Genomic DNA, 13,734 nt, shown 5'->3' with positions numbered 1-13,734 from the left:
ATAGAGGGATAATTTGTTTTGCAACCTGGTCAGAGTTCAAACCTGGTTAGTTCAACGTTAATTAATCTCATCTTGCTTTCCATTAGTATGTAACCTTGTATTCAGTAGGGATGGGAATTGATAAGAATTTAGCGATTCCGATTCCATTATCGATATTATTGCTTACTGATTCGATTCCTTATCGATTCTCTTATCAATTCTCATTGGGTGAGGGAATAAAAAAAGAGAAATGGGTTTGTTTGCATTAATGGCTCTAACATTAAAAAAGTAGAAGCTTCTGCCTCGACGCTATGGTTGCTTCGTTCTGACCTGAACACAGCGTGTGTTGTTTGGTTCAGAAACTCACACATTTGCAAAAAGAAAAACGAATCGTTAAGCGGAATCCTTAAGCATCCCTAGTCTTCAGCCACTCACACCAACGTGTCTAACACATTATATTGCTCCAAATTAATCTCCAATCTACTATTTTCTCTCTCGTTTGCCTTGAAAGGGGTGCGAGTCGACGGTTTTCTGTAAAAAAATTGCGTGTTTTGTTATTTTTATCTAAACGATTAGTGCAACTAACAGCACAATAAGACGCGATCGATGCTCTCGCTGCTCTCTTTCTGCAGCCGACATTCGCATGCCTCTCTATTGGGTTATTGAGTTGTTGGAAAAAAAAAATCATATTATTTCATTTGTATCATCCAGATCTACTTTGTACATTATCTGCAGAGTTCATCGTTAAAGACAAACTGAGACAGAGGAAGTGTTTTCTTTAACACAGGAAACATCACAATAGAGTCTATAGAGCAGCTGAACCTGAAACCAGAGGCTAAAGGAGACACAACACACACACACACACAGACACACACTTTCTCCTCCTGCAGCCGAGTGGTTTCTTCCTCCCTGGGGACTGTGGGAAAGTGTGTTCTTGTGTATGTGTGTGTGTGTGTGTGTGTTACACGATCGAGCTGTGTTATTGACGAGCTCACGAGGCCTTTGTGGTTTTTCCTGCAGACAGAATCACAAAGCTGTCGCCTCCAGCTCTCCACGACAAACTCAAAACTCTGCAGCTGCTGCTCCACATCACTGACCTTGACCTTTTGACCTTGCAATACTGAAACCTTAAAGGACAATTCAGGGCAAATTCAACTCGGGGCTGTATTTTTCTAACATTTTAGGTCTAAAAGACAGCGTCAGATGGCGACTCAAACATGCACCGAGAAGTTTATTTACTTCAACAAGCCGACATGTTTGTAAAACTAGATCTAATTCAAAGTCTGGCGGAGTCGAGACCCAAATTGACGCTCGGTGTGTTCAGGTGCAGTGGGAAGCTCCCGTTTGTGTCATAAACACAGGAATATCAACTCTGGACTTGCTTGAAGTGAATAAACTTCTGGGTGCATGACAGACACAACTACCGCAAAACAGGAGCAATTAAACAGAAAACCTTCAGATTCCTTCTTTTAGACCTGAAATGTTAGGAAAATACAGCCCCAAGTTGAATTTGCCCGGAATTGTCCTTTAATCACTTCATCTTTTGTATCCTTGTGAATATTTGTGCCAAAGAAACAGACAATCAAACCAATCCTCCGTCCTACCTCACAGCTCTGCCAGCGGTTGGGAATGTTGGGCCGAAGCTTCTGCTCACAGACGACCTTCCTCATCTCCTCCACCGACGGGTCTGATTGGACCAGGTCGTAGTAGGGCAGCTGGTAGTCCTCATGGATGCCTAAAGGAGAACAAACACCAGGTTAATACGGTACGATACGGAAGATTTACTGTTAAAGGGATAGTCCATGCTGCTCGTATGTAATGTCCCTCTTGTATTGAAGCCCCGAAATGCGAAATTGTCCCGAAAAAAATTAAATAAGTCTATATTTCAAGCTTGTTTTGTAGCGGAAGCTTCTCGAAGCTCCTCTTCCTGGTTCGTCATATTTGGATGAACTAGGAAGAGGAGCTTTGAGAAGCTTCCGCTACAAAACAAGCTTGAAATATAGACTTATTTAATTTTTTTTCGGGACAATTTCGCATTTCGGGGCTTCAATACAAGACGGACATTACATATGAGCAGCATGGAGGTATTTGGATGTTTTTTGGTGTGTCTTTTTGTTATGATGACAGTTGGTATCCATTTGCAACCGTCATATGGACATGCACTGCTACGCCGAGACCCCCTGTAACTCAGAGAAAGTGAAATTTCAATTTTGGGTGAACTATCCCTTTAAAAAACAAACTGCTCTTCATCCGTCTGACGCGGCGTCCCTCAGGGTTCAACCTTAGGTCCCCTTTAGTTCTCAGAAATACAATATTTAACGCCGTCTTTTGCTGTTTTTGTCCTCCAGCTCTTCTCTGAAGAAGCTTCTATAATTGTCTGTTTGACTCTAAACACTGGACGACAAAAACAAATCACAACAAAACTGAAGTGTTTCCATTCATGCCTCCTCTCCTCTCTGCTCAGTCATTACCTCGGCCTCTTCATCCACAAACTCACACCGTGTTTAGAGAAGCCTCTTGGATGCCTCTCTGAATCTTAACAAGCCACTGGTGTGTAGTGTTGTGTAGTGAAGAGCGGCCGTTATCAGGACAAATTAAAGCTGTTTTCTCAGAAGGACGTGTCAACAGCGTCCAGGCTTTTATCATCTCCCTGCTGGATTACTGTAATTCCCTACATCCATTTATCCATTTATCCATTTATTCATTCATTCATTCAAACACTGTTCAATTACAAAATGGTTCAGAGCGAATGTGCTGCAGTTTTTGGTCCAAAATAAAAAAGACAACACAAGTCCTTTTGGAAAACTTGAAAAATACAGATTTCATTCTTTAAATATTGTTATAGTCCTACTTTTATTTATCTTTATCTTTTTTCCTCTTCAAGCGAGTCTTCAAGGGATAGTTCAACATTTTGTCAAATTGGCCCATTGCCATAATCCCTATAGTCATAGCAGTAGGTTCGTTACCTTTAGTTGTTACTGCAAGCTGTTTTTAGAACGGCGGAGCAGAGCCGTGAGCTGCTCAGAGCTACGCTACGGAGGCTCATTATGGGATTTCTTGGTTTCTAACTCCATCAAACTCATCAAATACACAATCCAACAACTCCACAACGCTCTGGTGGACAAGTTGTGAGCTGCACATTCACCACGCTATGAGATAATAACACAACGTTACCAGACAGAGTTGTTGTAGAGGGAAATTCATGCAAAACCACTGATGTGCGTTGCCTTCAGGGACAGTTTTTTATCAAGCAGTCTCTGTATTTCCCTCTAAAACAACTCTGTGTGGTAACGTTGTGTTATTATCTCATAGCGTGGTGAATGTGCAGCTCACAACTTGTCCACCAGAGCGTTGTGGAGTTGTTGGATTGTGTATTTGATGAGTTTGATGAGGGAAACCAACCGAGAAATCCCATAATGAGCCTCCGTAGCATAGTTTTGAGCAGCTCACGGCTCTGCTCCACCGTTCTAAAAACAGCTTGCACCGACAATTAAAGGTAACGAACCTACTGCTATGACTATAGGGATTATGGCAATGGGCCAATTTGCCATAATGTTGAACTATCTCTTTAAGTCTCATAAATTCCTCTTTTTTCTGTTCCTTTTTATTCGATTTCATCTTTGTCCTCGTTCTGTTTACATCTCTGTGTTCACTTACATTTCTTTTTTTTCATCTGCAGCAACTTAAAGCACTTTGACTGGTTTTTAAAAGCGTCTCTATATCAGATAAATTGATCTGATGATGGTTTTTCCATTAAAAAAAAACTGTCCCGGTCTGTGAACATTTTACATAATTGATTCTGAGCTTCTCTCGCTCTCGCATTCATCCATCATCCCCTCCATTAATCTGTCAACCTCCCATTCATCCCCCCCTTCTCCTCCTCCTCTGATCCTCACCTCCCATCGAGCAGCGGCTGGCGATCTCCCAGAAGACCAGACCCATGGCGTAGATGTCGGCTCGCTTGAAGGACTCAAAGTGTTTCATGTTTATGGAGTCGTCCAGGACTTCTGGGGCCATATACCTGAGAGGGAACACGAGAGGCTCGTTAGCAACACTGATGAAGATGAAGATGATGAGAGGAAACACAATGGAGATAATTGGAAAAAACAACTGAGAACAAAGCAACATGTTGATGTGAAGAGATAATCTGTGGCTGTACAGAGCCAATCAGAGCATAAATCAATTATACAGCCCATTATAACACATTATAATATCAGCATCTTCCACTTGTTGGGAGGAATTATAGTTCATTTCATTTCATTTTGATTTGTTCCATTCATGGTTTACATTCTACACAAGGTTGCACATGTCTACATAATGTACGCATTGTCACCATGAATGAAAAGGAGCAGGATGAAGAAAAACTTATAGTACCTAATACTTGGAACATAAAATACAATATAATTATACTCGATAAAATGTTGTTTTATTATATCTCGAATAATTCTCTCTCCTCAGTAATGTTTTATATGATGCAATATTTTTAAGATATTACACTTGGGACATGACCCACACCTGCTGCCAATGTCAATAAGCTCAATTTTTATACCGAACAACCTCAAATGTAATAATAATAATGCTATAATTTATTATTTCTGATTATTAGATGTTTCCTGTTCTTTTTGCTCACCGACCTTCTCAAAAGGACAAAGGGAATTTGGTATTAAAAGTTAAACTTAGTTGGATATTAAACTTGAATAGTTTCACACAGTGACTGACTCATTGAATCAGGAACAATGTCTCAATGTTAATGTGTTTCTACTTGTTTCTGATCAATGTTCATTAACACATTCTGAATGATGCTGTTAAAATATGCATCAATCTATAAATTAGTCAGAATAAAACCTTTAATTATCTCGTAACGACTCTGCAGCAGCTTTTATTCTGAAAGGACCCACATGAGGGTTCAGACCAGTTTAATTCAGGCGTCAGAGCTCTGAAGTGTTTAGTGGAGGCATTATGAAAACACACAACCTTCGTTAGAGAAACTAAACCAACAACACAGAGACCTTCAGAGATGTTCAGAAAAACAAGTTCATGTAAAAAAAATTTAAAAAAGAAACGTGTGTATCTGTTAAACACACAAACACAGACACACACACACACAGTGGTTGAAGCTTTTCTTAAGTACGACTGTGAATGTTTTTCAAACTTTCTCAAAAGACGCTGCTCAAATAAAACTCATGGACGTCCAACATCGGACCAAAAACAAGATGGTGGCTTCTTCAGTGTTGTCATGGTGACAGAGGAGAGAAGGGAAAGAACAGGTAGTGGGCGGTCCTTAAAGGGATAGTTCAACATTTTGGCAAATTGGCCCATCACCATAATCCCTATAGTCATAGCAGTAGGTTCGTTACCTTTAATTGTCGGTGCAAGCTATTTTTAGAACGGCGGAGCAGAGCCGTGAGCTGCTCAGAGCTACGCTACGGAGGCTCATTATGGGATTTCTTGGTTTCCCTTATCAAACTCATCAAATACACAATCCAACAACTCCACAACGCTCTGGTGGACAAGTTGTGACCTGCACATTCACCACACTATGAGATAATAACACAACATTACCACACAGAGTTGTTGTAGAGGGAAATTCATGATGCACGTTGCCTTCAGGGACAGTTTTTCATCATCAGTCTCTGTATTTCCCTCTAAAACAACTCTGTGTGGTAACGTTGTGTTATTATCTCATAGCGTGGTGAATGTGCAGCTCACAACTTGTCCACCAGAGCGTTGTGGAGTTGTTGGATTGTGTATTTGATGAGTTTGATAAGGGAAACCAAGAAATCCCATAATGAGCCTCCGTAGCGTAGCTCTGAGCAGCTCACGGCTCTGCTCCACCGTTCTAAAAATAGCTTGCACCGACAATTAAAGGTAACGAACCTACTGCTATGACTATAGGGGTTATGGCAATGGGCCAGTTTGACAAAATGTTGAACTATCCCTTTAAGATAACGTCAGAAAAATTGATTAACTGTAAAATAATAAGAATATGAAATAATAAATGCATCATCACTGGTAAATAACCAATTATTGATGCTTTAATTCACATTATGAGGTGAAGGAAGCTGCTCCAAGAACCTACGACACGATCTGGTTTCTTTGAGGATTTTATCTTCAGATCTGAGCTGGTTGTTTTTTCACCGTTTCCTTCGGCGCCGTGGTAGAAAAGTCAAAACAAAACAAACGGCGGTGGATCGGGATCATCATCATCATCATCATCATCATCATCAGTATGTAACGTGGACTTGAGCCAAGGCCGGAGCTTCTTGTCTCCACCGACTGAACCCGAGGCTCCATGAATCATTTAGTGGCACAGAAACACACACACCAGCCAACAGCAGAGGAGGACGAAGATGAAGAGGAAGACGAAGAAGTAAACAAGACAAAGCCGGAGAGAAGAGGAGGAAAAAACAGTCCAGAGAGGAAGAGGAGGAAGAGGAGGAAGAGGAAGAGCTGCAGAGGAAGAGCTGCATTATGAATGAAGAGACGTGTGGACGGACGCAGGAAGAAAAGACTAAATCTGAATATAAGAAGTGAATGTTCTTCTGTGTGGAAACTGCACACTGCAAAAACTCAAAATCTTACCAAGAATATTTGTCTTATTTCTAGTCGAAATGTCATTTCTAGTCAAAACAAATCTCATTCTACTTAAAATAAGACTCATCATATTAAAAAGTCGCTTGTTTTTAAGAAACTTTTTACTTATTTCAAGCAGATTTTCACTTGAAATAAGTAGAAAAATCTCTCTTCTTTCTCTCTTATTACAAGCACAAAAAAAACTGTCTTTCACTGGCAGATTTTTCTACTTATTTCAAGTGAAAATTTGTTTGAAACAAGTGAAAATGATCTAAAAACAAGTTCATTTTTAGGTGATGAGTCTTATTTTAAGTGAAAAGAGATTAGTTTTGACTAGAAATGAGACATTTTGACAAGAAATAAGACAAATATTCTTGGAAAGATTTGGAGTTTTTGCAGTGCAGCTCTGAATCAAAGGCGGAGATTTGATTTTTATTCAAACTTTACACAAAAACAAAAACAACAAGAACAACAACATTGAACCTCGTGTTGGAGATTCATTCAACATTAAATATTAAAATCCCCCTGAAGAAACTGAAGTGCATCGAGTTTGGTTGTAAAACGTTCACGGCAGCAAAGTGTCAGAGTGTTATTCAAGGTTTCACAGATGAAACCCGGGTGGTTTTTGTAGGTCGGATTTTTTCTAAGTGTCCCTGAAGTGCACACGAAGATGAGGAGGAAGAAGAATATGAAGAGATAGAAGAAAAAGAAAAAGAAGAGGGAGGAGAAGAGATAAGAGAAGAAAAAAGAAGAGATTGAAGAAGAAGAAGAGATAGAAGAAGAAAAGAAAAGCGAGAAGAAGAAAAAGAAGAGGAAGGAAGAAAAAGAGATAGAAGGAGGAAGAAGAAAAGAAGAGATAGAATAAAAAAATAAAAAGAAGAAGGAGAAGAAGAGATAGAAGAAAAAAGAAGAGATAGAAGAAGAAGAAGAAGAGATAGAAGAAAAGAAAAGCGAGAAGAAGAAAAAGAAGAGGAAGGAAGAAAAAGAGATAGAAAGAGGAAGAAGAGATAGAAGAAAAAGAAGAAGAGGGAGAAGAAGAGATAGAAGAAGAAAAGAAAAAAGAAGAGATAGAAGAAGGAGAAGAGATTGAAGAAGAAAAGATAGAAGAAAAAGAATAAGATAGAAGAAAAAGAATAAGAGATAGAAGAGGAAGAAAAAGAAGAGATTGAAGAAGAAGAAGAAAAGAAAAGCTAGAAGAAGAAAAAGAAGAGGAAGGAAGAAAAAGAAGAGGAAGGAAGAAAAAGAAGAGATTGAAGAGGAAGAAGAAAAGAAGTGATAGAAAAAGAAAAAGAAGGAGAGGAAGGAAGAATAAGAGATAGAAGAAAAATAAGAGATAGAAGAAGAAAAGAAAAGATAGAAAGAGAAGGAGAGGAAGGAAGAAGACGAAGAGATAGACGAAGAAAAGGAAGAGGAAGGAAGAAGAGATTGGAGAAGAGATAGAAAAAGAAGAGGAAGAAGGGAGCAGGAAAGACTCAGAAATCAGCAGATTCAGTCACTTTGCGGTCGATGGCTTCACCCTGATGTTGGTTCGTTAACACACACACGTTACCCTGACGACCTCATCGTCATGACATCATGATGACATCACGATGACACCATGATGACATCTTGATGTCATCACCACAGCTGTCCTCACCTCTTGGTTCCGACCCGGTGGTTGGGGGCGATGTCGATGGTGTCGGTGGCCGAGTCGTGGCGCACGGCGAGGCCGAGGTCGGCGATGCAGCACGTCCCGTTCTTCTTCACCAGGATGTTCTTGGACTTCAGGTCCCTGTGGGCGATGGCCGGCTTTCCTGCACACACACACACACACACACACACACAGACACACACACACACACACATCAATAACCAAGCTTTACAGATATGACTGATCTTTAAGGCTGGGACGATACGCTTTTCTCCCGATTCGATTCTTCTACAATTTTTTGGATGCCGATTCGATTTAAATTGCGATTCTACAATATTGCTGATTTTCTCGATTTTTAGTCTGCATGTTTAACAGCAGTGAAACAGACTATTCCAGGAACCATATTTCCCCCAGAAATACACATCACATGTAAGTCAGTTTTTAAGATTTATTCAGCAGCAACATATATGTTTACTCTCTTTTCAAAAGCCTGGACTGCATAAAAGAGGCAAAAATAAAAGAGTCTAGAAAAAACATTCTTCTGAAACCTTTCTGACAAAATGAGATATAGACGGAGGTGAACTGCTACATTTTAACATTTATCTGCACACAAACACTGTAGGAGCCTATAATATTAATTTATAGACATATAAACACATGCTTGAACTTTTCTAACGGATCAAAGCCCAGGACGGAGTCACATGATACGATCACGTGACGTTTTCAAAGCGCCGTAACAAAAACACACTGGACACTGGTCAACTTCACTGGAAAGTCCAGATGTGAAACTCTCTCTCAGTTTCTGTTTGACGTTGACAGGCCGAGTAAAACCAGAGATATATTTGTCATTTTTTGTCATTTTACAAAAGCTGATTCTACTCTACGGGGTTCTTGTGCATTTTTGGGGCTGAATATGTTTAATAAAGTTGGTTAAAGTGAAAAATTAATCAGGATAAATGTTAATGGGAAACGTTTTTTTTTATGTGGTGTATGAAGGCAAAATGAAAAGTATTGAAAAACGAGCCCTGAGGGGTTTAGTTGTTCTGAAGCAACGTCTGAGAAAATAAATCTGAGACGAAGGAACTGAAGAAGCTTTTAGGACGAGAGGAGAAGCTCCGGTTGTGTGTTCAGTGTGTGTGTGTGTGTGTGTGTGTGTGTGTGTGTGTGTGTGTGTGTGTGTGTGTGTGTGTGTGTCACCTTGCGTGCCGACTATCTCCATGTGCAGGTGAGCGAGGCCGCTGGCCGTGGACAGCGACAGCTTGATCATCCCCTCCACGGTGACGGTGTAGCGGTTCAGGTAGTCGAACAGGGAGCCGTGCTCGTGGTAGTCCGACACCAGCCACAGCTGAGTCCACGTCCCGTTGTCTAGGAGACACAGAGACACAGAGAGGGTTAAACAGGTTATTATTGGATGTCCTGTTTGTCTCAACTAGACTAAAACCTTCAGACTCTTTACATCTCATTCAGGTAGAAACCTTCAGACCTTCAGACCTCAACGACCTCGTCCTGTGATGATGAAGCTTCAGTCGACTCAGGACGGAAACTAAATAAATAATAAACCTCTTAACCTCCAGTCAAGTGAAGATCTTTATTTATTCTTTATTTTATTTTATTTTTTTTAAAGCAGTGGTGGATTAGAAACTGTGTTTGTCTCAGTTTCAGTCACTGCAGATCTGTCATTGATTTAACTACTAAGACTCAGAGCTGGAGCTGGAGGTCGAATGTAAAGAAAGAGACGACAGGAGGAGGAGAAGGAGAAGAGGAGGAGAAGGAGGAGAAGGAGAAGAAGAGGAGGAGAAGGAGAAGAAGACAAGATGATGAGGAAGAAGGAGAAAAAGAAGAGGAGGAGGAGCAAAAGAAAAAGAAGGAGGAGAACGGAGAAGAAAATGAAAAAGACGAAGAAGGAGGAGAAAAGACGATGAGGAAGAAGGAGGAGAAAAAGAAGAGGAGGAGGAGGATAAACTTTAACTTCCATCTGTCTGCTTTGACGTAGAAACGACGTCCTGTCATTGGTCGATCACTAGAGAAACATCATCTTAATATAATCCTAATAGTTCTATGATATTTCTATTGATCTGATTGATCTTATTGACGTTTTCCCTGCAGAGCTGCACACTTTAAACAATCAGAGTTATTGATGTTAAACAGTAAAATATTGAACCTGTCATTAGTGGATGATTGTAAAACCTGTGACTGTGTAAACACGATAACTATCAGCTGATTGATCAGTTATCAGATCTTTCTTCTCCTCTGAATCCGTTAGTTCATGTTCAGATAAACCTTCTCTCCCTCTGTCGATCAGTTCCTCTCTGGATGAACTGAAACAACCTCAGAGAGAAACTGAGACAGACTTTATTCTTTATTCTATGTGGAGTTGATGTGTTGCAGCTTCGCCCCCGTCCCTCTCTTCTCTTCTCTTCTCGTCTCTTCTCTTCTCTTCTCTCCTCTCCTCTCCTCTCCTCTCCTCTCCTCTCCTCTCCTCTCCTCTCCTCTCCTCTCCTCTTCTCTTCTCTTCTCTTCTCTTCTCTTCTCTTCTCTTCTCTTCTCTTCTCTCCTCTCCTCTCCTCTCCTCTCCTCTCTTCTCTTCTCTGCAGCAGCTCAAGGTTCACGTGTAATTAACTCGTCACAGCGGCTGAACTCAGCTCATCTCGTAGAGTTCACGGCCCCGACGACGCTGCATAGATACATCTATCTATCTATCTATCCTCTCTCCATCCATCCATCCTTCCTCTCTACTTCTATCTCACCTTTGTTGTCCGCGGCGATGATACAAATATCTACCTTTATTTTGAAGGAGCTTTAACACAAACATCTACCTTTATTCTGAAGGAGCTTTAACACAAACATCTACCTTTATTTTGAAGGAGCTTTAACGCAAACATCTACCTTTATTCTGAAGGAGCTTTATTAATCATCGTTGTGCATTAAAAAACACATTTTAAATAGTGTGTGGAGGACATTAACACTAATAAGAACGAAGAATGAAAGAAGAGTTTGACGACTCTTTTCATCATTCAACAGGAATGTTTGAAGGTCTGATCTGATTCGCTGAGTCTTCACAGTTTTTCACGGTTTAATAAAACTTAATTAACTTAACTTTTTTGCACATCTATATAATAATAATGATGATAATAATAAGATGATGATGATTAAACTGAATTCCTGTGTTTAACCTTGTGCCGTTGTCGCCTTTATGTGTGTTTAAAGTGAATTTCCTCAGAAACTCTCCATCCTCTCTCCTCCTTCCTCTCTCCTTCCTCTCTCCTCCATCCTCTCTCCTTCCTCTCTCCTCCATCCTCTCTACTTACCACGGTTCATGAAGAGAAACCAGCAGTTCGTTGTAAAAATATTGTAAAATAAAAGTCTGAAGAATCCGTAACCAGAAAGACTCTGTAGTCCGTAGAGCGTCTTCACACTAAATACATTTATTCTTCTGTTGCCGTTTTACGACAAACTGCTGATTTTTGGGCATGAAATGCGATGTTTTAAGTAAGTTAAAAGGTATAATATGTAGGAATTCCCCCCATCTAGCGGTGCGGTTGCATATCGGAACGTATTCTTGATGTTGCATTCACGTGAAATCGGGCAGACGTCCGACAGACGTATTTACGAAAGCAATATTTGATTTTTGCTAATAAAAAGCCAAATAAGTTACACACTGCAAAAACTCAAAATCTTTCCAAGAATATTTGTCTTATTTCTTGTCAAAATGTCTCATTTCTAGTCAAAACTAATCTCTTTCCACTTAAAATAAGACTCATCACCTAAAGATTAACTTGTTTTTAGATCATTTTCACTTGTTTCAAACAAATTTTCACTTGAAATAAGTAGAAAAATCTGCCAGTGAAAGCAGGTTTTTTGTGCTTGTAGTAAGAAAGAAAAACTTGCTCCACTGTCAGATTTTTCTACTTATTTCAAGTGGAAAATTTGCTTGAAAAAAGTAAAAAAAAGTGTCTAAAAACAAGCTACTTTTTATGTGATGAGTCTTATTTTAAGTAAAATGAGATTTGTTTTGACTAGAAATAAGACAAATATTCTTGGTAAGATTTTGAATTTTTGCAGTGCATACTGGGGCTTTAACGAAGATATTTTTCTCATGACACAATTCAATTGGATCAAGAAGTAAAATTTTGACTTCTATCTCCTCTCACCTTTGTTGTCGGCGGCGATGAAGCCCAGGATGTTCTCGTGCCGCAGCATCACGGTCTGGTAGATCTCGGCCTCGCGGAACCAGGAGCGCTCCTCTCGGGAGGAGAAGATCTTCACGGCCACCTCCTCTCCGCGCCACTTCCCCCTCCACACCTCCCCGAAGCGGCCCTTCCCGATGCTCTCCTGCAGGATGATCGTCCTGGCGATCGTCCTCTGGACCAGCAGCGGCAGACCTGCAGAGGAGACGACGGGAACGTTGTTAACGTTCAGAGCACAACCAGGAAAACTGGAGAAGAATATGAGCAAATACTGGGAAATTTTATTTTATTTCACTGTCTAAACTTCATTCAATCAGCTTGTTGTGAACTATTTGGGAGACACCAGAGTTCGATGGTTCACCATCACACTGTTTTTGTCAACGAACCTTTATCACGTGACGAAAAACTATAATCTAAACTACGTAAACTATAATGAAGTATATGATGCAATATTGTTACAAGACTATGTGGTTTACAAAATAGAAACTCTGCTAAAATGTTTCTTCATTTTCGTTGAACAAAACTAGACGAGACAAAATTACGTTATAATGTTTTGTTGCGTTGTCATTATTATTTTGCAGTATTTCTGTTTCCTAGGCAGCGACGTCACTTCCTCTTAAACAAAACAAAAGCAAAACAGGAGCAATTAAACTGGAAATCTTCAGATTCCTTCTTTTAGACCTAAAATGTTAGGAACACACAGCCCCGAGGTGAATTTGCCTGGAATTGTCCTTTAAGCGTTAACAACAGTTTAAGAAACAAAGTTAAGTCCGACACAAAGAAAAGGACCGATGGTCAAACCTCTGAGACAAACATGTGTGTGAGAGAGACAGAGTGTGAAGTGAGTTTCTCCAAAATATATGCTAATATACTGTAGTGCTGTAGCAGCAGCTCCCAGTGGCTCTGTTGATAGATCTGCTGTGAGATGTTCTTCTGTGTTTACATCAAACATCCAATGGTTTACAACGACCAACCAACATCTGGCAGCAAATCTCACGCATGCACACAAACATCAACAGCCAATGGGAGCTGCTGCTACAACTACAACAAGGATAAAAACAGAGCTCTCTGTCCGCCGCCATTATATGAAAATCTGTTGCCAACTGGAACTCCAAAAGAGTTTTGGTGAATTATCAGATTTTGGGTGAAGTATCCCTTTAATATCAACAAAAATAAAGAGTTAAAAGTTTCTGCTTCGGCTCTAAACTCATTTGTGCAGAAACATTAAAGTTCACAACAGGAGATTCTGCAGAAACGACAGCAGGTTGAGCTCAGAGGCAACAAACACACTGCGCTCTACACAAATCCTCCTCTCTACAGGCTACACACACACACAGAGACACACACACACAGACACACACACAC

General features: G+C 40.2%; 1 protein-coding gene across 1 annotated transcript in view; it reads right to left on the bottom strand.

Moving 5' to 3' along the window:
- tgfbr1b (transforming growth factor, beta receptor 1 b) overlaps positions 1-13,734 on the bottom strand; it is a 62,438-nt gene that overhangs the window by 5,729 nt on the left and 42,975 nt on the right. The window contains exons 4-8 of the mRNA XM_083995846.1: positions 12,334-12,564; positions 9,380-9,547; positions 8,189-8,345; positions 3,876-4,000; positions 1,584-1,714 (exon numbers count right to left, since the gene is read on the bottom strand). Of these exons, the coding sequence (XP_083851972.1) occupies positions 1,584-1,714; positions 3,876-4,000; positions 8,189-8,345; positions 9,380-9,547; positions 12,334-12,564 (812 nt within the window). The remainder of the gene's footprint in view (positions 1-1,583; positions 1,715-3,875; positions 4,001-8,188; positions 8,346-9,379; positions 9,548-12,333; positions 12,565-13,734) is intronic.

Source organism: Trachurus trachurus (assembly GCF_905171665.1).
Source record: "Trachurus trachurus genome assembly, chromosome: 20".
NCBI classification, from domain to species: domain Eukaryota; kingdom Metazoa; phylum Chordata; class Actinopteri; order Carangiformes; family Carangidae; genus Trachurus; species Trachurus trachurus.
The sequence above is the reverse complement of the archived record's forward strand: the minus strand, read 5'-3'. Positions and strand labels throughout refer to the sequence as shown.